General features: G+C 40.9%; 2 protein-coding genes across 2 annotated transcripts in view; both read left to right on the top strand.

Moving 5' to 3' along the window:
• Positions 1-19,243, top strand: part of LOC133664387 (lanC-like protein 3) — a 39,198-nt gene extending 19,955 nt beyond the window's left edge. Inside the window, 1 exon segment of the mRNA XM_062068959.1 lies at positions 19,120-19,243. The gene's annotated coding sequence lies outside the window, so the exon portion shown is untranslated.
• Positions 782-21,228, top strand: LOC133664382 (endoplasmic reticulum membrane adapter protein XK-like). The gene is made up of 3 exons (XM_062068953.1): positions 782-1,435; positions 19,120-19,382; positions 19,531-21,228. The coding sequence occupies exons 1-3, from the start codon at positions 1,191-1,193 to the stop codon at positions 20,328-20,330; spliced, it is 1,308 nt and encodes a 435-aa protein (XP_061924937.1). The 5' UTR covers positions 782-1,190; the 3' UTR covers positions 20,331-21,228.
• The last annotated feature ends 1,814 nt before the right edge of the window (positions 21,229-23,042 follow it).

Here is a 23,042-nt window from a genome sequence, read left to right as displayed (position 1 = left end):
AGCATAGGAGCTAGGAGCTAGCATAACACGTACCGTACCGTACGTGCGCGTCACGTACGTAACTTTTTAAAAATATATAAGCTTTATGAACCTTGGGTTAGGTGAACGGTCTTTTGGGCTGAGTGATTGTGTGTGTTGATCAGGTGTTTGAATTGTATTGGCGTGTTCTATGGAGCTAGGAGCTAGCAGAGGAGCTAGGAGCTAGCATAACAAACACGCAGGTGTTTTTATGCAGGATTAATTTGTGGCATATTAAATATCAGCCTGGTTGTGTTGTGGCTAATAGAGTATATATATGTCTTGTGTTTATTTACTGTTGTAGTCATTCCCAGCTGAATATCAGGTCAGCCCCGGCTCTCACAGCATCTTCCCTATCTGAATAGCTTCAACTCCCCACTAGTCCTTCACTTGCACTTTACTCATCCACAAATCTTTCATCCTCGCTCAAATTAATGGGGAAATTGTCGCTTTCTCGGTCCGAATCTCTCTCACTCCAGCGGCCATCATTGAAAACAATAGGGAACTTTGCGTATATGTTCAACTGACTACGTCACGCTACTTCCGGTAGGGGCAAGCCTTTTTTTTTTATCAGATACCAAAAGTTGCAATCTTTATCGTCGTTGTTCTATACTAAATCCTTTCAGCAAAAATATGGCAATATCGCGAAATGATCAAGTATGACACATAGAATAGATCTGCTATCCCCGTTTAAATAAAAAAAAATAATTTCAGTAGACCTTTAAAAAGAAAAACACGGGTCACTTAATGAGGGCGGGGCTAAACTTGGGGTCGGAAGTAAACGCAAACTGCCGTCCTCGCGACAATGTACTACTACAAAGAAGCAGTAGTATTAATTAAAAGTATACTACTAAAATATCTTTCAGGGAAATGTGTGTGCTTTGATGTAAATCCACTGGCTCGCGTCACAAAGAGGTGGAAAGTGAACGTAATGGGACTCCCGCCGTCGTGGTTGTGCCTTCAGCTCTTCTCGCGTGTCGTCGACGCGTCACGTCGCACAACAGCGCCGCCCTCTCCTGCGACGGCCGCTGTCGTCCACTACACCTGCCCGGTGGAAACAGCTCCGGCGGTGACAAGCGCGGAGGAGCGTCTGCCGTCAGTCCTCTAGGGCGCCATCCCCAGCGACCGATGCCGAATGGCCCTCCCCTCCGCACACGGCCATGTAAGCGAGGATGCGACTGCCTAGCTCCATCTTTGTGTCGGTGTCTCTGTTCACGGCCGAGGCCACTGCGGCGATCTACCTGAGCTCGACGTACAGTTCGGCCGGGGACAGGTTCTGGCTCAATCTCACCCTGCTCTTTACGCTGCTGCCGTCCCTGCTGGTGCAGCTCACCCTCATCTTCATCCACCGGGACCTGAGCCAGGACAAGCCGCTCCTACTGCTGCTGCACATCCTGCAGCTCGGACCCATCATCAGGTCTGTTTGGTTGTCCCTCTAAACCAGGGGTCGGCAACCCGCGGCTCTAGAGCCGCATGCGGCTCTTTAGCGCCGCCCTAGTGGCTCTCTGGAGCTTTTTCAAAAATGTATGAAAAATGGAAAAAGATGAGGGGAAAAAATATATTTTTTGTTTTAATATGGTTTCTGTAGGAGGACAAACATGACACTAATTGTTATAACACAGTGTTTATATTAAACATGCTTCACTGATTCGAGTATTTGGCGAGCGCCGTTTTGTCCTACTAATTTTGGCGGTCCTTGAACTCACCTTAGTTTGTTTCCATGTATAATTTTCTCCGACTTTCTAGGACGTGTTTTGTGCCACTTCTTTTTCTGTCTCATTTTGTCCACCCAACTGTTAACGTGGTGCGTGAAGGCACAAAGGTGAGTTTTGTTGATGTTATTGACTTGTGTGGAGTGCTAATCAGACATATTTGGTTACTGCATTAATGCTAGCTAATCGATGCTAACATGCTATTTAGGCTAGCTATATGTACACATTGCATCATTATGCCTCATTTGTAGGTATATTTGAGGTCATTTAGTTTCCTTTAAGTCCTTTAAATGTATATCTCTTGACACACTATCTGTATGTAATATGGCTTTTAATTTTTTGCGGCTCCAGACAGATTTGTTTTTGTATTTTTGGTCCAATATGGCTCTTTCAACATTTTGGGTTGCCGACCCCTGCTCTAAACAAAGCCTTGTTGTTTTTGTTAACGGCTTTTAATTCTGCTTGGGAACACACGGGTCACAGGGGGGTGGGGGGTGCGCATGCGTTGGGGGATGCACTGATTTAATGCACTTCAGCTGATCAATACTGTTGCTGATCATGCACTCACAGGACACACCATTAGACTCAATGCAATTATCTATACAACAGATAACAATGTTGGCATGTGTCTGCACTCTATTATGTTGACATTTGTTGTTTCCATCAAGTTGCTAAGTAAGGGAACTATAGAATTATAGAAACATCCTGTCCTATAATGCAATTCATTCGCTGCAGCAATATTGGGTAACCATGATAATAATAATAATAATAATAATAATACCTGGGATTTATATAGCGCTTTTCTAAGTACCCAAAGTCGCTTTACATGTTAAAAACCCATCATTCATTCACACCTGGTGGTGGTAAGCTACTTTCGTAGCCACAGCTGCCCTGGGGTAGACTGACGAAAGCGTGGCTGCCAATTTGCGCCTACGGCCCCTCCGACCACCACCTATCATTCATTCAACAGTCATTCACCGGTGTGAGTGGCACCGGGGGCAAGGGTGAAGTGTCCTGCCGTAGTTAGCTTCTAGGGCTAATATCGAAGCACGCCGATGTGTTAGTACACTAGAAAAATTAGTTCCTCAGTGTTCGCTCTTACAATAACAATGCCGCTACAGTTTGGTTATTATACAGGTTACTGAAGTATTGTTGACGATTTTCAAATTCAAATTTCAAAAGTGATTTAGTGGCAGAATTGATTGCTCCCATAAGCTGCATTGATAGCCACCAAAAGGCCGATTTTTACATGTTAGAATGCAAAAACAAAATAAAACCTTTTGTCTTCTTGTCTCTCACAACGATCGTGAACAATAGGCAACGTTCCAAAAAAAAGTACAGTTCCCCTTTAAATGGGCTGTTAGAAATCTTTACAAGGATGCCTAGAGGGCACTAACTTTAAAATATTTTTTAAGCAATACATCCCACCCCGTTACTGCTTTTGTTATACATTGACCTAAACAATGGCTATATGTAACATGCCATTAGCTTTGTGTGTTGTTAGTCAATGATAGCGATTTGGCTAGCTAATGTTAGCTATCACTGAATGTGTAGCCTATCGTAAGAACAACATCACTGCAAATTGCTTTTGGATAGGTGCATGCGCTCCTTGTGTGTGAGTACAGACAAGCCAGACAAATTCCTTGGACCGACAAGCAATTTCTATTCAAAAATAATTAGTAATTGTGAAAAATAATTAAAAAAAAGTTATGTTAAAACACTAATGGTAACATAAGCTAGACGGTGGGGTTTGTGTTATAATTTTGTTTTAAATAAATGTAAATTCCAACAAGTTGCAAACAGCTCCTTTAACAGATTTCAAAACGATTAAATGTTATTCTGGTAGGTTAATCAGTATATTATTTTAGAGTGTGGTGTTACCTTTGGTTCTATTTGGGGATGCCTGCCACAATCTCAGACTCAATGCCACAATGGTTTGATCCACGCAGGATGCATCCCTCTAGACCGGGGGTCAGCAAATCGCGGCTCTCGAGCCGCATGCGGCTGTTTAGTGCCACCCTAGTGGCTCCCTGCAACATTTCAAAAAAATGATTGAAAAAGGAAAAAGATGGGGGGGGAAATATTTATTTTTATAGGCTCCAGCACCCCCTGCGACCCCAAAAAGGGACAAGCTGTAGAAAATGGATGCATGGATGTTTTTTGTTTAAGGACAAACATGACACAAACCTTCCCGGTTGTTAGAAAGCCCACTGTTTCATATGTTTGTGTGTATGCTTCACTGATGAGAGTATTTGGTGAACATCGTTTTGTCCTACTAAATTCAGCGGTTCTTGAACTCACCATAGTGTGGACTGTGACGCAACAGTTTGTTTACATGTAAAGTCTTCCACTCCTTTGTCTCATTTTGTCCACCAAACCTTTTATGCTGTGCGTGAATGCACAAAGGTGAGCTTTGTTGATGTTGTTTGGAGTGCTAATATGGCAGTGCATGACTGCAAGCTAATCAAGGCTAACATGCTATTTAAGCTAGCTGTATGTACATAGTGCATCATTATGCCTCATTTGTAGGTATATATGAGCTCATTTAATATCCTTTACTTTTATCCTCTTTGTATATAGTTTAGTTTTGCATGTCTCATGACACATTATCTGTATGTAATATTGGCTGCATTTATGATAGTTGTTTGTGTGCCATGTTGTTCCAGGCCACAGCAAACGTTACCTAGCTTGCCAAAGATTGTAATAAATTTATTAAAAGAAGACAGCCTGCCGTTTCCTTTAACTTGGACACTCACATCTATACCTTTGGCCATTAAAAGCCAGTCATTTCCAGACATTATCTCACCTTCTGTGTAGCCTCTGATTTACTAATGGTTTCTAATGTTGTAAAAATGTGTAGAATAAATATAAAATTTTAACATTTCTGTCAACGAAGATCTGCTTCAGCCTGCGACACATAGTAATTTTGATAGTAGGCTAATATAACTAATATAGACACTTACATCATGTGTTGTCTTCATTATAAAAGTTATATGCGGCTCCAGATAGATTAGTTTTTTCTATTTTTGGTCCAATATGGCTCTTTCAACGTTTTGGGTTGCCGACCCCTGCTGTAGACCACCGGTGTCCAAAGTGTGGCACAGGGGCCATTTTCAGCCCATAGCTAATTTTCTAACGGCCCGCAGCAAATTCGTTAGCATTCTAATATTAGCATGCTAGCTCTTTTTTTATTTGTATTTTACAGGTCTACACCTCAGCTTACGGCTGGGCTGATAAAATGATATCAATATATATTGCGATGGACATGCAATCCATATCAACATAAAAATGCGTTCGATAAAGCTATATTTTTTGGGCGGAAGAAACCGGAAAGAAAGCATGGTTGGTTGCATGAAGAAAGTCTGTAAACTAGCAAAACAGGAAGTGGTGACGAGCAATGGAAGAGACACGCCAAACAGCCAATCGCGGAACAGTGTCAACGATCAAGTTTGTTTGCGCCATCTTGCTTTTGATTCTCTGCCTGAAGTGAGAAGAGAAACTAAAAATGAGTGCTGCAAAGAGCAAAGAAATTGTCGATACAACAGGAAAAGTCACCTCGACAGTATGGCAGTTTTTTTTTTATTTTTTCAAACGGACCGTAGTCCTTAAAGTACCAGGAGAGTGGAAAACCAAGTTGACTTTATATGCCTAATTGTGTTACATCATATCCATTAAACCATATGCAAATGTATTCACGATCCGCAAAGTATGTGAAAATATCGTCTAGACATCACAAAATGACGCAAATTCAGTCAGCCCTTTTGAATATTCCGCTCCGAATGTCTTCAGTAATTTCCATAGATTGACCTCACTGGAGTCACACTTCTGCACTCTGACCATAGTCATACTGGAAATACGCAATAATTAGAAAGAGGTGCTGTCGGTCATTCACAATTCCTATATAAGAAATGAACACGTTTTTCTTTTTTTTATACATATTAAGTCGTAAATAAATACCTAAAAAGTCAGCTAACAATGTAGTCAATGGAAGTTCTCTATTGCACCCACAAAACCCTCTAAATAACCATTCAAAACCCGCCAACAATACTCTTTATACATATCGTGACCTGAATATTAACCAAATATTAGGGATGTTGTTATTATAAGCGCTAACGCAGACAAACAATTTTTAGCGGTGGATTGGTAACACAGCTAAGTATCCCTATGCTGCTTTACTGTGAGCTGGCAGCCATGCCCTGCTGCTCGCGCATCATTGCGCCTCGTCTCCTAAAAAAGTTAATCCCAGATTGTAAATCACGCTTCTCATCTGGATATTAGGAGGATGTATCCATAAATCTAGAAATTGTTCATCTCTGACATTCAATTCATACCCAGAGATGGAGACAAACATACACAACCGAAGACAGTGTCTGCAGGGAGTCTTTTCCTTGTTAACCCTTTGTGTGCATCATGATTAATTGTTCATCTAAAAGGGAAGAAACGTCCTGTCAGTCGTCATTACAGTGAGAGCAGACATTGTACAGTAAACTATCGTTTTATTATGTTTGTCGTTTGTATTTCTTGTTTAGCACTTAGCAATACTGCTACATGATGCTTAGTGTTTCACTGAAGCTGAATCTGTTTAGCAGAGCTTCTAAAACGTGTATCTCATCCTCCTTATATTCAGGATCAACAATATAAGGTTCTGCATCATAATTTTTCCAAAGTAATCGTTGTTGGCTCTCACAAAGTTGTTGTTGGTGATGAAGGGATCTCTGGTTCCTACCTTTACGTCACGCGATGACGCGTTTGGCTAGCTCATTATCTCTCAATATGGCTCTGGAATCTGGGAGATTGATACTATTTTGATCATATCTATTTACTTGCAAACTTTGTAAGTCTTTTGGTGTCATACATCAGATATATATGATAATAGCTTCAATATAGAGGCAACTTGTTTTTCCACTCTACTGGTACTTTTATTTTCTGCAGGACTGTGTAACAAAAAAAACAAAAAAAATATATAACAATTGTGCTATTTCAAAATAATAATTTGGTCCCCTACTATTTAAATAATTAATGCATAACAAAAATTCTTTTTCATACTTATATACGAATAACAGACCACATTAAATGTTACAGAGACACAAACATGTTCTCAGGTTCCTCTAAGTTTACATTTTTACACTTTGCACTATTTTGTTACACTTTATCAAGCATTTCTAACATACCCCTTATTTTTTCACCCTAAATTATAGAGGTTATTAAGTGTTTGTGATTTTAGAGTATTGTTTACATTGTTTGAGTGTTTTCCATGCTTATGTTGACATTTCCTTTCCTAGCCTTGAAAGATGAAGGGATTATAATCAGAGGAATGTTACATTTGGAAAAACAATTTTTTAATATATTTTTCTCCTGGTCTATATTGTCATAAAAATATAAATTATCGATACTGACCAATATAAAACAACTTATATCATGATACAGTTTTCAGCCGTATCGCCCAGCCCTACCTCAGCGTGACACATCAGAATCAAAATCAGAATAGTTTTTATTGCCATTGTTTGAGAACGGGTTCACAAACTAGGAATTTTTCTTGGTGCAATCATGCAACATAAAGTAAAACACATATAACACAGATTTGGTATTAAAAAGAGCACATTTAGTTACTTGACAAATGGTACCTCTTAGCATGCTAACGTTAGTATGCTCACTTTTCTTTTTTTTAGCTAATTTTGAAATTTTTAGGTATACATCTCAGACATATTTTGGTACTTGATGCATGTTAACGTTAGCATGCTCGCAGTTCCAACAACCATTGAGGCATGATAGAGATATTTACAAAACTATTTTGCCTTTATACTTCCGCTAAACAAGACGTTTGGAATTTGCCCAACTTCTGATGTTTTTGCCCAAGTGTGACATCAGCGGATATTTCTATGTATGGTAGAAATTTACCCGAAGAGCTTTGTGCAAGTCCCCCATTGTAGTCCAACGCTGTAGTCAACAAGCTATTTTTTCTCTATCCTCTTGTTGTGGGCAGACTGGCTCGTACATGCACATGCATCCTCCGCTGTTGCAATTTCTAATAAAAACTAGCATATAATAATAATAATAATAATACCTGGGATTTATTTAGCGCTTTTCTAAATACCCAAAGTCGCTTTACATGTGTGTGTGTGTGTGTGTGTGGGGAGGAGGGAGGATAAAAACAACTTTATTAGAAAAGGAAACTAAGAAAAGAAAAAAAAGAGGAAAAGAATAAAGAAACACCAAGAGCAGGGTCAGTTTGGAAAGGCTAATGTGAAGAGGTGAGTTTTTAGGGTTTTGTTTTGAAGGTAGGGAGGGAAGGGGCATCTCTGATGTGCCTGGGGAGAGCGTTCCAGAGAGAGGGGGCAGCCACGGAGAAGGCCCTGTGCCCCAGGTTCGGCTCCTGGTCTTGGGGACCTCCAGGAGGCCGGCATCACTAGACCTGAGGGAACAAGACGGGACGTGTGGCTGGAGGAGGTCAGAGAGGTAGGGTGGAGCCAGGTTATGGAGTGCCTAGTAGGTGGTGAGGAGTATTTTAAAGGTGATTCTGTATTTGACAGGCAGCCAGTGGAGGTCATGAAGGACAGGTGTGATGTGCTCTCTGGAGCGGGTTCCGGTGAGCAGGCGGGCAGCGGAGTTCTGGACATATTGCAGGGTTTTGGAGGTGATGCCATAGAGCAGGGGTCACCAACGCGGTGCCCACGGGCACCGCGTAAGGACCAGATGAGTAGCCCGCTGGCCTGTTCTAAAAATAGCTCAAATAGCAGCACTTACCCGTGAGCTGCCTCTATTTTTTAAATTTTATTTATTTACTAGCAAGCTGGTCTCGCTGTGCTCGACATTTTTAATTCTAAGAGAGACAAAACTCAAATAGAATTTGAAAATCCAAGAAAATATTTTAAAGACTTGGTCTTCACTTGTTTAAATAAATTCATTATTTTTTTTACTTTGCTTCTTATAACTTTCAGAAAGACAATTTTAGAGAAAAAATACAACCTTAAAAATGATTTTAGGATTTTTAAACACATATACCTTTTTACCTTTTAAATTCCTTCCTCTTATTTCCTGACAATTTAAATCAATGTTCAAGTAAAAAAAAATTTTTATTGTAAAGAATAATAAATACATTTTAATTTAATTCTTCATTTTAGTTTCTGTTTTTTCGACGAAGAATATTTGTGAAATATTTCTTCAAACTTATCATGATTAAAATGCAAAAAAAATATTCTGGCAAATCTAGAAAATCTGTAGAATCAAATTTAAATCTTATTTCAAAGTCTTTTGAATTTCTTTTAAAATTTTTATTCTGGAAAATCTAGAAGGAATAATGATTTGTCTTTGTTAGAAATATAGCTTGGTCCAATTTGTTATATATTCTAACAAAGTGCAGATTGGATTTTAACCTATTTAAAACATGTCATCCAAATTCTAAAATTAATCTTAATCAGGAAAAATTACTAATGATGTTCCATAAATTATTTTTTTAATTTTTTCAAAAAGATTCGAATTAGCTAGTTTTTCTCTTCTTTTTTTCGGTTGAATTTTGAATTTTAAGGAGTCGAAATTGAAGATAAACTATGTTTCAAAATTTAATTGTCATTTTTTTCGTGTTTTCTCCTCTTTTAAACCGTTCAATTTAAGTGTAAATATCATTAATTATTAATAATAACATAGAGTTAAAGGTAAATTGAACAAATTGGCTATTTCTGGCAATTTATTTAAGTGTGTATCAAACTGGTAGCCCTTCTCATTAATCACTACCCAAGAAGTAGTTCTTGCTTTCAAAAAGGTTGGTGACCCCTGCCATAGAGGATGCTGTTGCAGTAGTCTAGCCGGGATGAGATGAAGGCGCGGATGAGGGTTTCGGCAGCAGAGGATGTGAGGGAGGGCCGGAGACGGGCAATGTTTCTGAGGTGGAAGGATGCAGTTTTGGTGATGTGGTTTACACGGGGGAGGAATGAGAGTGTAGGGTCGAAAATTACACCTAGATTGCGGATGTGGGTTGAGGTAGTGACAAGGGAGCCGTCGATGTTTAATGAAAAGTCCTGAGTGGAGCGAGTGAGGGAGTCAGGGCAAATGATAATTATTTCAGATTTGTTGCAGTTGAGTTTTAGAAAGTTTTTTTGCATCCAGGTTTTTATGTCTGTGTCTTATATAGTTTAAACTTATATCTGTCAGTAAGCTTAAAATATATAAGCGCTAACACTACAACTTGGCGGCAGGGAGAAGATGCAGCCGAAGTGGAGGCACGTTATTAAGACCGCCTGCAAAACAGAAGAGATGGTCAAAAAGCAGCTTGAAGACAGTCTGTAAAAACATAATCCATGCACAATTTTGACCAAATAACCACCATTACATTTCATGTAGATCACAATGAATAGTTTTAAATGTAGAAGAAAACTTAAAAAATATATTTCTAAACCTTTAAATTTAAAAAAAAATATATTAAAGTCAACTTTATCGGTTGTCAATATTGGTGAGAGAGAAAGTTAGTTATCAAAGTAAGTATTTTTTTTAAATTCTAAAATATCAAACATACATTTTTTAAAATATATATTTTAAGTCAACTTTTTTTGGCTCAACATTTGTTATATAATATTATAGTTAATTTGTAAAAAAAATATTTTAGCTCAATATTTTGCATCCAAAAAAAGGATTTGAACCTCTTGGACAATATCAATTAAATATTAACCTAATTATATTTGTAATTGATACAATTGTAATAATTTTCTAAATGTATCAGATGCTTAGATGGGATTGATGACCTGATCCTTGTATGTAGAAATTCAAAAATTCAGGAATAAGAAGCACTATATAACTTTTTACAGGTGAACCTAATTTGACCTTCTCTAAACTTTTGAATGCATATGTCCCAACTGCTCTCCAACTAACTAAAAGAATGCACATGCTTGAACGGTGTTAAGGATCTGACCCTTCTTCCTCCTCAAGCGTGCACGCAAGTAGAGAGGGGCTGCATACATGTTTCCTCAGTGAAGAACTCATCTAATAATAGCACGTGTTACTGCTTGGCCTCCTTATCTCCGTAAACAGACAGGGGAAACCCGCAACACTTCCCCTTATCTTAGCCCAGAAAACAACATGAGGAATGTATATTGTACTGTATGAACCCCAGACGTCATAAAGTGATGTATGTTGTGTATGTATATTATACTGTATGAAGCCCGGTCGTCATACAGTGTATTGTATGTATATTACATATGTATATTATACTGTATGAACCCCGGTCGCCATACAGTGTATTGTATGTATATTACATATGTATATTATACTGTATGAACCCCGGTCGTCATACAGTGTATTGTATGTATATTAAATTTGTTTATTATACTGTATGAATCCCGGTCGTCATACAGTGTATTGTATGTATGTTACATATGTATATTATACTGTATGAAGCCCGGTCGTCATACAGTGTATTGTATGTATGTTACATATGTATATTATACTGTATGAAGCCCGGTCGTCATACAGTGTATTGTATGTATGTTACATATGTATATTATACTGTATGAAGCCCGGTCGTCATACAGTGTATTGTATGTATATTACATATGTATATTATACTGTATGAACCCCGGTCGCCATACAGTGTATTGTATGTATATTACATATGTATATTATACTGTATGAACCCCGGTCGTCATACAGTGTATTGTATGTATATTACATTTGTTTATTATACTGTATGAATCCCGGTCGTCATACAGTTTATTGTATGTATATTACATATGTATATTATACTGTATAAACCCCAGTCGTCATACAGTGTATTGAATGTATATAATGTATGTATATTATACTGTATGAACCCTGGTCATCATACAATGTATTGTATGTATATTATACTGTATGAACCCAGTAGTCAGTGTATTGCATGTATATTATACTGTATAAACCCCAGTCGTCATACAGTGTATTGAATGTATATAATGTATGTATAATATACTGTATACACCCCAGTCGTCATACAATGTATTGAATGTATATAATGTATGTATATTATACTGTATGAACCCTGGTCGTCATACAGTGTATTGTATGTATATTATACTGTATGAACCCCATTCACCATACAGTTTATTGTATGTATATTGTATGAACCCCAGTCGTCATACAGTGTATTGTATGTATATTATACTGTATGAACCCCATTCACCATACAGTTTATTGTATGTATATTATATTGTATGAACCCCAGTCGTCATACAGTGTATTGTATGTATATTATGTATGTATATTATACTGTATGAACCCCAGTCGTCATACAGTGTGTTGTATGTATATTATACTGTATGAACCCCAGTCATCATACAGATAATGTGTCATGAGACATGCAAAAATAAATGAAATACACAGAGGACATAAGTAAAGGAAATTAAATGAACTCAAATATACCTACAAACGAGGCATAATGATGCAATATGTACACACAGCTAGCTTAAATAGCATGCTAGCATGGATGATTAGCACTCCACGCAAGTCAATAACATCAACAAAGCTCACCTTTGTGCATTCACGCACAGCATAAAACGTTTGGTGGACAAAGAAGGAGTGGCATAAAACACGTCTTTTTGTGGCAGCGACGGAGAAAGTTGTACATGTAAACCATCTACGGTGAGTTCAAGGACCGCCAAAATTAGTAGGTCTAAATGGGCGCTGGCCAAATACTGTCATCAGTGAAGCATAAACACAATTAGGAAGGTTTGTGTTATGTTTGTCCTCCTACAGAAACATTATTAAAACAACAAATATATTTTACCCCATCTTTTTCTTTTTTTGAAGAAGCTCCAGGCAGCCACTAAAGAGCCGCGGGTTGCTGACCCCCGCATTAGACAAATGATCAATGGCCTATGGACAATTAGTTGCAAAGTTCTTGCAAAAAGACATTGCTTGAGGGTGGCCATGTTTTTCTAACTAATCTTGGTCAAATTTTACAGACATTTTCCAGGCAGTCCGGCTAAGGTGTGTACAAACTTCAGCTAAAGTTACTTGCAATGGGTCTTTTTGTAGCGCTGTGTGAGAAATTACAAGTCCATTCTGCTTAATGGGGGCTTATTAATTGAATGTGGTGTATTTGTCAGAGAAATGATAGCACAGGCAAGACAGGTGGAGGGCATGTTTTGACTAATTTTCACCCTTCTATGTGCAACAATTCAGTAGTACAAGTCACACGACAGGATGTCATAATTCTGTTGGAGAATTATTTGGATTTAGGTGCAAATTGATGAACAAGTTCACTCAGTTGCGTGCGTTGGCGGTGGAGTCAAGGCTGATTAACGATTTGTCCCAGTCCCTGGCTCGCTTTCTTGTCCTGGCACCATGTCAGTGCTGCTCTTGCCTTATGGTCCAAACTGTGGCCTGTCACCAAAACTGTATGTTTCAGTGTGCTGCTGCCAGGATGACAGGCTTGCAGCTCTCTGCAGACACACGGGAGCGACGTGTCCACATTCTGACACATCAGGCTGAAATATGTAGACATGTTGGCGAACTATGTCGTACAAATGTGGCAACATTCCCACACTTTGTAATCACGCCTAACAACTTTGGCTTTTTTAAAAGCAACTGCACTACTTGGCTTTAACTAGTGGATTCAGTGTCGACGAAGACTACTTTAATTTTCCCGAAAATCTACATAACCTGGTGCACCCTATATATGTATATTTTCTGGTTGTGCTTATTCTGGTGATTAAATGATAAGTGTGACCAGTAGATGGCATTCACACATAAGAGATACACGTGTAGACAGCACTATTATTGCAATATGACTCAAGTAAACACAAACATTTTATATGTTCCATTGAAAATATAGAACATTACACACGGCGCTCGAATATATATATCAAAATGTTTTACGAAGACTTTGGTAAGCGATGAAGCCGCACAAAGCTTGAAGGATTGTCGGCGCATTAAACATACAAGGATTATTATGATGCGTGTATAAGGTAAGACATATTATCTGGCGTTTTGTTTCGCAATATTATGCAAAAGCAACTTTACCTTCTGGTACCTACTGATCTGTATTTGGGATCTGTATAAGTCCTGAAAAATAGTGCCCGTCAGCGAGTCGATGAGCTTCTTCTTTTTTTCTATCTTCTTGTTATCAAATCAAATCAAATCAACTTTATTTATAAAGCACATTTAAAATTTACCACAGGGGTAGCCAAAGTGCTGTACAATGGGCAGGTTAAAAGATAATACGAGAACCGAGCAAACACAACACAACACAAACAGAACACGATAAAAAATAAATAAATATAAAAACATAAAAACAGGTTCACAGCAGGTGTATTATGGAGCGCCATTGCAGGATGGATATCACTCAGTGTTAAAAGCCATGGAATAAAAGTATGTTTTTAAGAGAGATTTAAAAACAGGAAGAGAGGAGGCTTGTCTAACACTCAGAGGTAGGTCGTTCCAGAGCTTGGGAGCAGCAGCAGCGAAAGCTCTGTCACCTCTAAGCTTCAGACTTGTGTCCGGGACCGTCAGTAGCAGCTGATCGGCTGATCTTAGGGATCGGGTGGGGCTGTAAGGCTGAAGGAGGTCGGAGAGATATGTTGGCGCGAGGTTGTTTAGACATTTAAAAACAAATAAAAGGAGTTTCAAATTGATTCTGTAACGCACCGGGAGCCAGTGAAGGGACGCTAACATAGGGGTGACAATCATCCTCCGCTGTTGCCATTTCTAATATTAAGTAGTGTAAATCTGTCAGTAAACTCGCCATGACAAGCGATAATACATACCGGAATTGTGAGTTTACATTATTCACCCAAATAACTTTAGTTATTAGAGTTCCGGTCGGACGTTTTTCACGGGACAGTTGTTGTTTCCGGATGAGGTGATGCCGCTCTGTTATTGATTTAAGTAAAGTCTGAATGTCATTAAAACAGTTAGCACCATCTTTTGACACTTCTTCCACTCCCGTCTTTGCATGCTACACCGCTACAACAAAGACGACGGGGAGAAGACGCTGCTGAAGGTGAGCCACGTAAATAAGACTGCCCACAAAACGGCATCCGTAAGCGACTGTCAGAAAGAGGCTTGAAGATGGTCTGTAAAACATAATCTATGCACCATTTTCACCAAAGAACCAACATTACATGTTATGTAGACCACAAGGAAATGTTTTCAATTCAGAAAAAAAATAATTATAATATGACTCCTTTAATGCGTCCTATAATCTGGTGCGCCTAATATATGAAAAAAGATCAAAAAATAGTTCCAGAAAATACGGTACGTTGTTTTCGGCACAACCGCACTTATTGAGAAACACGCTAGCATGCTACGTTAGCTTAGAAATGGCAGCAAACCTTTTTTCACCCAAAAAATAGCTGATGTTGGCATTGTGGGAACATTTCAGGTACTTGAGAAAACGACCAGGGAGTCATTGAAGACGATGTCTTACCCATTTGCAGAACCTGCCAAAAGAAAATGGCTGCTTAAGGGTCTAACACATGGGCGTCAAACTCTGGCCTGCGGGCCAATATTGGTGGTGATATCAAATTAAAACTAGAGCTGGCCCGCCGATTATATACAGCGGCGGTGCTGCGGTACACCGCTAATTGTCATACTTTTTAAACCTTCCCGGGAGACTCCCAAATTTCAGTGCCCCTCCCGGGACTTAGTGTTGTGTCGTTCGCGAACGATTCGTTCGAAAGAACGAATCTTTTGAGTGAACGTACTGAACCGAATCACTTCATGAACTGATTCGTTCTTTTCTCAGTTCAGTTGAGCTCCGCCGCGACCATGCCGGTATGAGTGGAACTGGCGCATTCTGTGACTCACTGAACCCTCGACGTCGGCGAACGGCGCAGCCAATGAGAGGGCGGGGGAGGGACTGAGCGAACGATTCGTTCACCGCGGATTAACGACATGAATCACTCAGTGAACGACAACGCTCTCGCTCTCTGCTCTGCTTGCCCCAATGCCGCGAGTGATTCTCCCCCCGTCGCGGGGATATGTTTCATGCCATTGGCATCCGTTCTCCACTCATTCTCCAAGCTAACGGCTAATGTTGACTCAAGCCACATGAAAACAAACACACGTCCCCATTATCTCAACACATAAAGTTAAAGAAAATCCGTGCAGGGTGAGCAGCAGCGACGCGAGGGGGAGGGGCGGAGGGTAACGTGTAGGGAAGGCTGTTTTGAGAAGATTTAAAATAAAAATAATAACTAATGTATGTTCACATACATAGGCTATTATTTACGCAGTTATTGTAACAAAAATAAATTTCTCCTTGGGGATCAATTCTGATTCATATTATTATTATTATTATTATTATCCATTCTACTGCAACTGTTGTTGTTGTTAGATTAACGTGAGTCCCTACGCAGTGCGCGAATGTCTGCACTGTACTGTCTGTACTACGCACGCCCCCCCCCCCCAATTTTTTTGGGGGGGGGGGGGGGGGGGGGTGTTATTCGGTGAACAAATTTTTTGAACGAATCAATTTAAGGAACTGATTCTAGTGATTCAGTACAGTCAAAAGAACTGCCGATCCCATCACTACCGGGAATTGTAACGTCCACTTTTCGTCCAGTCCAACGAGTGCTGGCTCAGTTACATAAATGTGCGGCTTTGGCACGCACACAGAAGTGAATGCAACGCATACTTGATCTTCAGCGATACAGGTTACAGTGTGGGTGCCAGTATAAAAACCTTTAACATTGTTAGAAATATACGCCACACTGTGAATCCACACCAAACAAGAATGACAAACACATTTCGGGAGAACATCCGCACAGTAACACAACATAAACACAACAGAACAAATACCCAGAATACTTTGCAGCACTGACTCTTCCGGGACGCTATAAGGTGTGTGTGTGTGGAGGGGGGGGGGGGGGGCGGCAGCGGGGTTTGGAGAAAGCGGGGGTGTATATTGTAGCGTCCCGGAAGAGTTAGTGCTGCAAAGGGTTCTGGGTGTTTGTTCTGTTGTGTTTATGTTGTGTTACTGTGCGGATGTTCTCCCAAAATGTGTTTGTCATTCTTGTTTGGTGTGGATTCACAGTGTGGCGTATATTTCTAACAATCTTAAAGTTGCTTATACGGACACTCTCAGTGTAAACTGTATCGCTGTTGATGAAGTATGCTTTGCATTTACATGTGTGTGCGTACAGGAGCCGCTCACATCTTGTGACTGGGCGGGCACGTTGTTAGAAGGGATGAAAAGCGGACGTGACGTCAGCTCGTAGAGGACGTTAAAAGCAGTGCCTGTAAGGCACGCCCCCAAGACTGTGGAATACGAGATATAATGACTGATGAACACCTTCGTTCGATAATGAAGGTTGCCTCAGCTCAAAGCCTGAGCCCCGACATTAATGAACTAGCATCCAAGAAAAGATGGTAGGTATCTGGCTTGGGCACATCAGATTAGATCAGTGTGTTGCAAACTGAGCAGTTTAAAGTCCTGAATGGTTGTTTTATTCATTATTTTATTTTCAAATGTATTAGCCTGTGAAAAAAGTTAATGTTGATATTTACCTCAGAAGGCTGCAAATAGAAAAGAGGCCTTCAATTTTTATTTAAATTGTATTTGATATGCCATTGATATTTTTTTAATTATTATTATTATTATTATTATTTGAAACTCGATTTTGCATGTCACTATAAAGTTATATAAGCCTTGCTTGTTCAATATTTAATGCAAAACTTGTTTGGGTCCCTATCAAAAAGGTTAATTTGTTCAACCTTGTTCAGTTTTAAATTTTGGTCCACTCTGTATTTGAGTTTGACACCCCTGCACTAGGCCACTGAGCAGGTTAAGTTAACATATCATGTTTAAAACACAAACATAGCATCAATAGTTTGTATAATGACATCACTATACCATGTGCTTTCTAATTATTATCAACACAGCATAAAACCAATCAAAATGAATAAATAGGCATGGATGACAGTTGATGGCAATAACACTTGAGTTTATTACCCACATAAGTAATGTTTTCTCCTGAGGGATCAATAAAGTTCATCTTAGTCTTCTTGTATTAATTATACACTTAATCATTAATAAGTATATTAATTATTACAAGTATTTTTTGTTTGTATGTATTATTATTATTACCCTTGAGGGTGCATGGGAGTTTGCCCAACCAGTTTACATGTGTTTTGTAGACTTGGAGAAGGCATTGGACCGTGTCCCTCGGGAAGTCCTGTGCTCACAGAGTATGGGGTATCGGACTGTCTGATTGTGGCGGTCCACTCCCTGTACGATCAGTGCCAGAGCTTGGTCCGCTTCGCCGGCAGTAAGTCGGAGCCATTTCCAGTGAGGGTTGGACTCCGCCAAGGCTGCCCTTTGTCACCGATTCTGTTCATAACTTTTATGGACAGAATTTCTAGGCGCAGTCAAGGTGTTGAGGGGATCTGGTTTGGTGGCTGCAGGATTATGTCTCTGCTTTTTGCAGAGGATGTGGTCCTGATGGCTTCATCTGGTCAGGATCTTCAGCTCTCACTGGATCGGTTCGCAGCTGAGTGTGAAGCGACTGGGATGAGAATCAGCACCTCCAAGTCCGAGTCCGTGGTTCTCGCCCGGAAAAGGGTGGAGTGCCATCTCCGGGTTGGGGAGGAGACCCTGCCCCATGTGGAGGAGTTCAAGTACCTCGGAGTCTTGTTCACGGGTGAGGGAAGAGTGGATCGTGAGATCCTCAGGCGGATCGGTGCGGCGTCTTCAATAATGCGGACGCTGTATCGATCCGTTGTGGTGAAAAAGGAGCTGAGCCGGAAGGCAAAGCTCTCAATTTACCGGTCGATCTACGTTCCCATCCTCACCTATGGTCATTAGCTTTGGGTTATGACCGAAAGGACAAGATCACGGGTACAAGCGGCCGAAAGGAGTTTCCTCTGTTAGATGGCGTGACTCTCCCTTAGAGATAGGGTGAGAAAATCTGTCATCCGAGAGGAGCTCAAAGTAAAGCCGCTGCTCCTCCACATGGAGGGGAGCCAGATGAGGTGGTTCAGGCATCTGGTCAGGATGCCACCCGAACGCCTCCCTGGGGAGGTGTTTAGGCCACGTCCGACCGGGGAAGACCCAGGACACGTTGGGAAGACTATGTCTCCCGGCTGGCCTGAGAACGCCTCGGGATCCCCCAGCAGGAGCTGTACGAAGTGGCTGGGGAGAGGGAAGTCTGGGCTTCTCTGCTTAGGCTGCTACCCCCGCGACCGGACCTCGGATAAGCTGAAGAAGATGGATGGATGGATAGATTATTATATGCTTATTGTCTTTGCCAACAGTGATACATAATCAAAATTTGTAAGGAATGTCTGCGATTGTATACATTTTTTGTCATGAAATCAATCAAGACATATTAATGGTGATAATTATTCAGACTATAATCATACAGTCAAGATCTATAGTCCTTGCATCCCTAATCAGAAGTAGTGTCTTGTGTGCACGTCTCAGGTGTCTGGAGGCGTTCTGGCTCTACGGCAGCGTGGGCCGCGTGGAGGATACTTATGTCAGCATCACCAGGAAGAAGCAGCTGCACCGCACAGGCTCCACGGAGGAGGTGGAGCACCAGGTGGGGCAGGCCGAAGGCAAGCTGATCACGCACCGGGCGGCGTTCGCACGCACCTCCGTCATCCAGGCCTTCCTGGGCTCCGCCCCCCAGCTCAGCCTGCAGCTCTACATCTGCGTGATGGAGCGAGGCCTGTCTGTGGGACGAGGTGAGACGGGGAAGCCCACGAGAGGGAGGGCGAGTGTGTGGTCAAAATGCCTAACAAACTGTGTGTGTGTGTGTGTGTGTGTGTGTGTGTGTGTGTGTGTGTGTGTGTGTGTGTGTGTGTGTGTGTGTGTGTGTGTGTGTGTGTTCAGTCACTCTGATGCTAATCTCGTTGCTCTCCATCGTGTACGGAGCGATGCGCTGCAACATCCTGGCCATCAAAATCAAGTACGACGACTACGACGTGAACTTGCAGCCCATGGCCTACGTGTGCATCTTCCTGTGGCGCGGCTGCGAGATCGCCACCCGCGTGATGGTGCTGGTCCTCTTCAGCTCCGTGCTGAAGAAGTGGGTGCTGCCCGTGATCGCCGTCAACTTCTTGGTCTTCTTCTTCTACCCGTGGCTCCTCTTCTGGAAGGGCCACTCGCCCTTCCCGGAGAACATCGAGAAGACGCTGTCGCGGCTGGGCACCGCCGTCACGCTGTGCATGCTCACCTTCCTGTACGCCGGCATCAACATGTTCTGCTGGTCGGGCGTGCAGGTGAAGCTGGACGACCCGGACCTGATCAGCAAGTCCCAGAACTGGTACCGCATGGCCGTGTTTTACATGGTGCGCTTCATCGAGAACGCCTCCATGCTGCTGCTGTGGTACATCTACAGGACGGACTTCTACCACATCCTCTGGGTGCCGCTGCTGATGCCCCTGCTGCTGGCGGCCTACGTCGCCGCCATTTTCTTCATGGTGATCTTCTACCAGTTCTTCCACCCGTGTCGGAGGCTCTTCAGCACCAGCATCAGTCACGACCTCAGGGACTGCTGCGCTTTTTTCTGCCTGACGTGCAGGTCTCCGGAGGAAGGCGACAAGCCTCGCAAGGCGCCTGGGGCCGCCGACGTACGCTGCGACATTCCCGACGCGGCGAACGGCAACAACAGCTGCACTTTGGCGCCGTAAAAGTGCCACGCTGGTTTCTCACTATGTTTACATCCGACCTTTTTTTTTTATCAGCCTCAATACAAACATGCACCAAACCCTGCATCACCTCTCCTGTATGTGACAACAAGAGATATGATGCCTGATTGTACTGTTACGAGGAGCAAAATATGTGAGTATTGTTTTTTTTTTTTTATATCTGTGAGGCCATGAGTCACAGATGCTCATAATTGCTCATGCTAGAGCTGGTCAACTTTTCTGCACCAAACTTTTTATGTGCACAGGGAACTGAAAATGGCCTCCCCTCAACTATTTTTCTGCATGCGTCACCATTCTGTATTAATGACATTAATGCAAAAATAATGGAAGATGGGTTTTTTTCCCAACTTTCCCAAAACTGTTCCCACAAAGTTTCAATCATAACCGGGCCCTTGTTGATACTACCTAGAAAAGCCAACATTTAAAAAATATCGATCCGTATTTGAGAATGTGCGTGAACAGCACCAGTGCACAATGTGGATGCTGAATTCGATTTTCCAATGTTCAGAATCAGAAATACATTATTAATCCCCGAGGGGAAATTAAGGTTTTCAGCACAATCCCATTCAAGGAAAAATATTTATGCCTTTTTTCCCACTATTCTGTAAAGACAGCCCTAACATAAAACGTGCAAATGTTCCCACAAAGTTTGAATTATAAACCACATTAACACGGCATAAAAAAGGTCAAATTTTTTCACTATTTTGTATAAAAACACGGAATCGCACCTGCTAGTGTTCCCCAAACTGCTCCCTCTAAATATGAATTCAAAGTTACTTTAATTCTGATATTTTTTTGTGTGTAAAAGACAAAGGAAGATAAAATGCCAGGGGCCGTACTTATCAAGCTTCTTAGAATTACTCCTAAGAAGTCTGCTAAGAGTTGACTTAAGAGTAAATAAATTCTTCGCTGAAAGCTGCGCTTAAAAGTTAGTTATCAAGCGTCTTACTCACACTTTCAGCGAAGTGTAGGACTGAATCTTAAGTGTCACACTCAGAGCTGAATTACGACATTACTATGTGCCGTAAACGGAATTTTAGGTGACGTCATTTCTGTGTCCATAGAAATGACCAATCACGGAAGGGAATCCGTTGTCTAAGAATAAAGAAATATCTTGGAAATATTTAAGTGGACAATGGGAGTGTATATTTTGACAATAAACTACAACATAATACAAAACAAACTAGTCCCCGCCGGCACTCACGCTACCGCTCCCTCTCTTCTCTCGCCCACACACTCACTGACGTCACTCACCTCACGGCCACACACATACGCTACTCTCATAACATTTTCTTTCCAATTCATTAATTAGGCAACTAATTTGAAACTGGTGTGGGTGGCTCTATATATACTAGCCCACTGCAGACACATGCAGAAATCAACAAGGAATCGAAAAGTATTAAATCTGTGACAAAAATAATATCCGCTCTGTCTAAACGATACCGTTTGATCAGCTGCTCGTCATCAAAAAAAAAAAAATTGTTCCGTTCCCTGAACGTTCGCGCACGTCTCTCTCGCCTCAGTGCCATCCCCTGCTGGCAACTCCTAACCACTTAAGACACCTCTGAAGGTCTCTTAAATATCGTAGAGAGTAGGAGTGATTCTTAGACTTAAGAACGTTGATAAAAAGCTTTTATTCTTAAGTTTGAGAGTAGGACTAAATTTCGCAAATTCTCAGGACTTAAGTGTAAAATGGCACTCTAAGAAGCTTGATAAGTACGGCCCCAGATCTTCTGTTGCGCCTCCTGATTTTCCAGGAAGTATTTTAAAAATGAGTCCAAGTTCTGGTTGATGGATGAAGAGACCTGTCCCAATACTTTTGCTCATATTTAGCATGCAGATTTGCGTGCATGAAGCCTCCTCCTTTCTACCTTTTTATCGATTTTATGGCTGCAGGCAACCAACGATGAAAGCTTTATAAATACTTGCTAATGTTGAGTTCTGAAAAATCAACAAAATCCTGTATAAAGTGCTGGTATTTTTGACACCAACTACTCCCAAGCAGGAATTGAGACTGAACATGCTTTGTTTGCACATTTCCACATTAAGTTTGCCAGCTTTTTATGTCAGTTTGTATGAACAGAAATTACCTTTGTACTGAGAAATGTATTTTTGATTTGTTTCTGCATTTTTTGTTTTTATTGCCGTTTTTTGAAAACTACTAGATGACATAGTGTTTATTGGATGACATTCCGATAAAGAAATAAAAGGTATATTTATACTATACCAGGGGTCGGCAACCCAAAATGTTGAAAGAGCCATATTGGACCAAAAATACAAAAACAAATCTGTCTGGAGCCGCAAAAAATTAAAAGCCATATTACATACATATAGTGTGTCATGAGATATAAATTGAATTAAGATGACTTAAAGGAAACTAAATGAGCTCAAATATAGCTACAAATGAGGCATAATGCTGCAATGTGTACATATAGCTAGCCTAAATAGCATGTTAGCATCGATTAGCTTGCAGTCATGCACTGACCAAATATGTCTGACTAGCACTCCACTCAAGTCAATAACATCAACAAAACTCACCTTTGTGCATTCACGCACAACGTTAAAAGTGTGGTGGACAGAATGAGACAGAAAAAGAAGTGGCATAAAACACGTCCTAGAAAGTCGGAGAAAGTTATACTTGTAAACAAACTACGGTGAGTTCAAGGACCGCCAAAATTAGGACGAAACGGCGCT

Source organism: Entelurus aequoreus, linkage group LG14 (genome assembly GCF_033978785.1).
Source record: "Entelurus aequoreus isolate RoL-2023_Sb linkage group LG14, RoL_Eaeq_v1.1, whole genome shotgun sequence".
Classification (NCBI taxonomy): Eukaryota; Metazoa; Chordata; class Actinopteri; order Syngnathiformes; family Syngnathidae; genus Entelurus; species Entelurus aequoreus.
This window is presented reverse-complemented; position numbering and strand designations above follow the sequence as displayed.

What these genes read in the sequence shown, in the direction of transcription:
- LOC133664382 (XM_062068953.1), top strand. Translation starts at nt 1,191, where the DNA reads ATGCGACTGCCTAGCTCCATCTTTGTGTCGGTGTCTCTGTTCACGGCC. An exon ending in CAGCTCGGACCCATCATCAG is followed by an intron (nt 1,436 to 19,119) that starts GTCTGTTTGGTT and finishes TGCACGTCTCAG; the next exon opens with GTGTCTGGAGGCGTTCTGGC. An exon ending in AGGCCTGTCTGTGGGACGAG is followed by an intron (nt 19,383 to 19,530) that starts GTGAGACGGGGA and finishes GTGTGTGTTCAG; the next exon opens with TCACTCTGATGCTAATCTCG.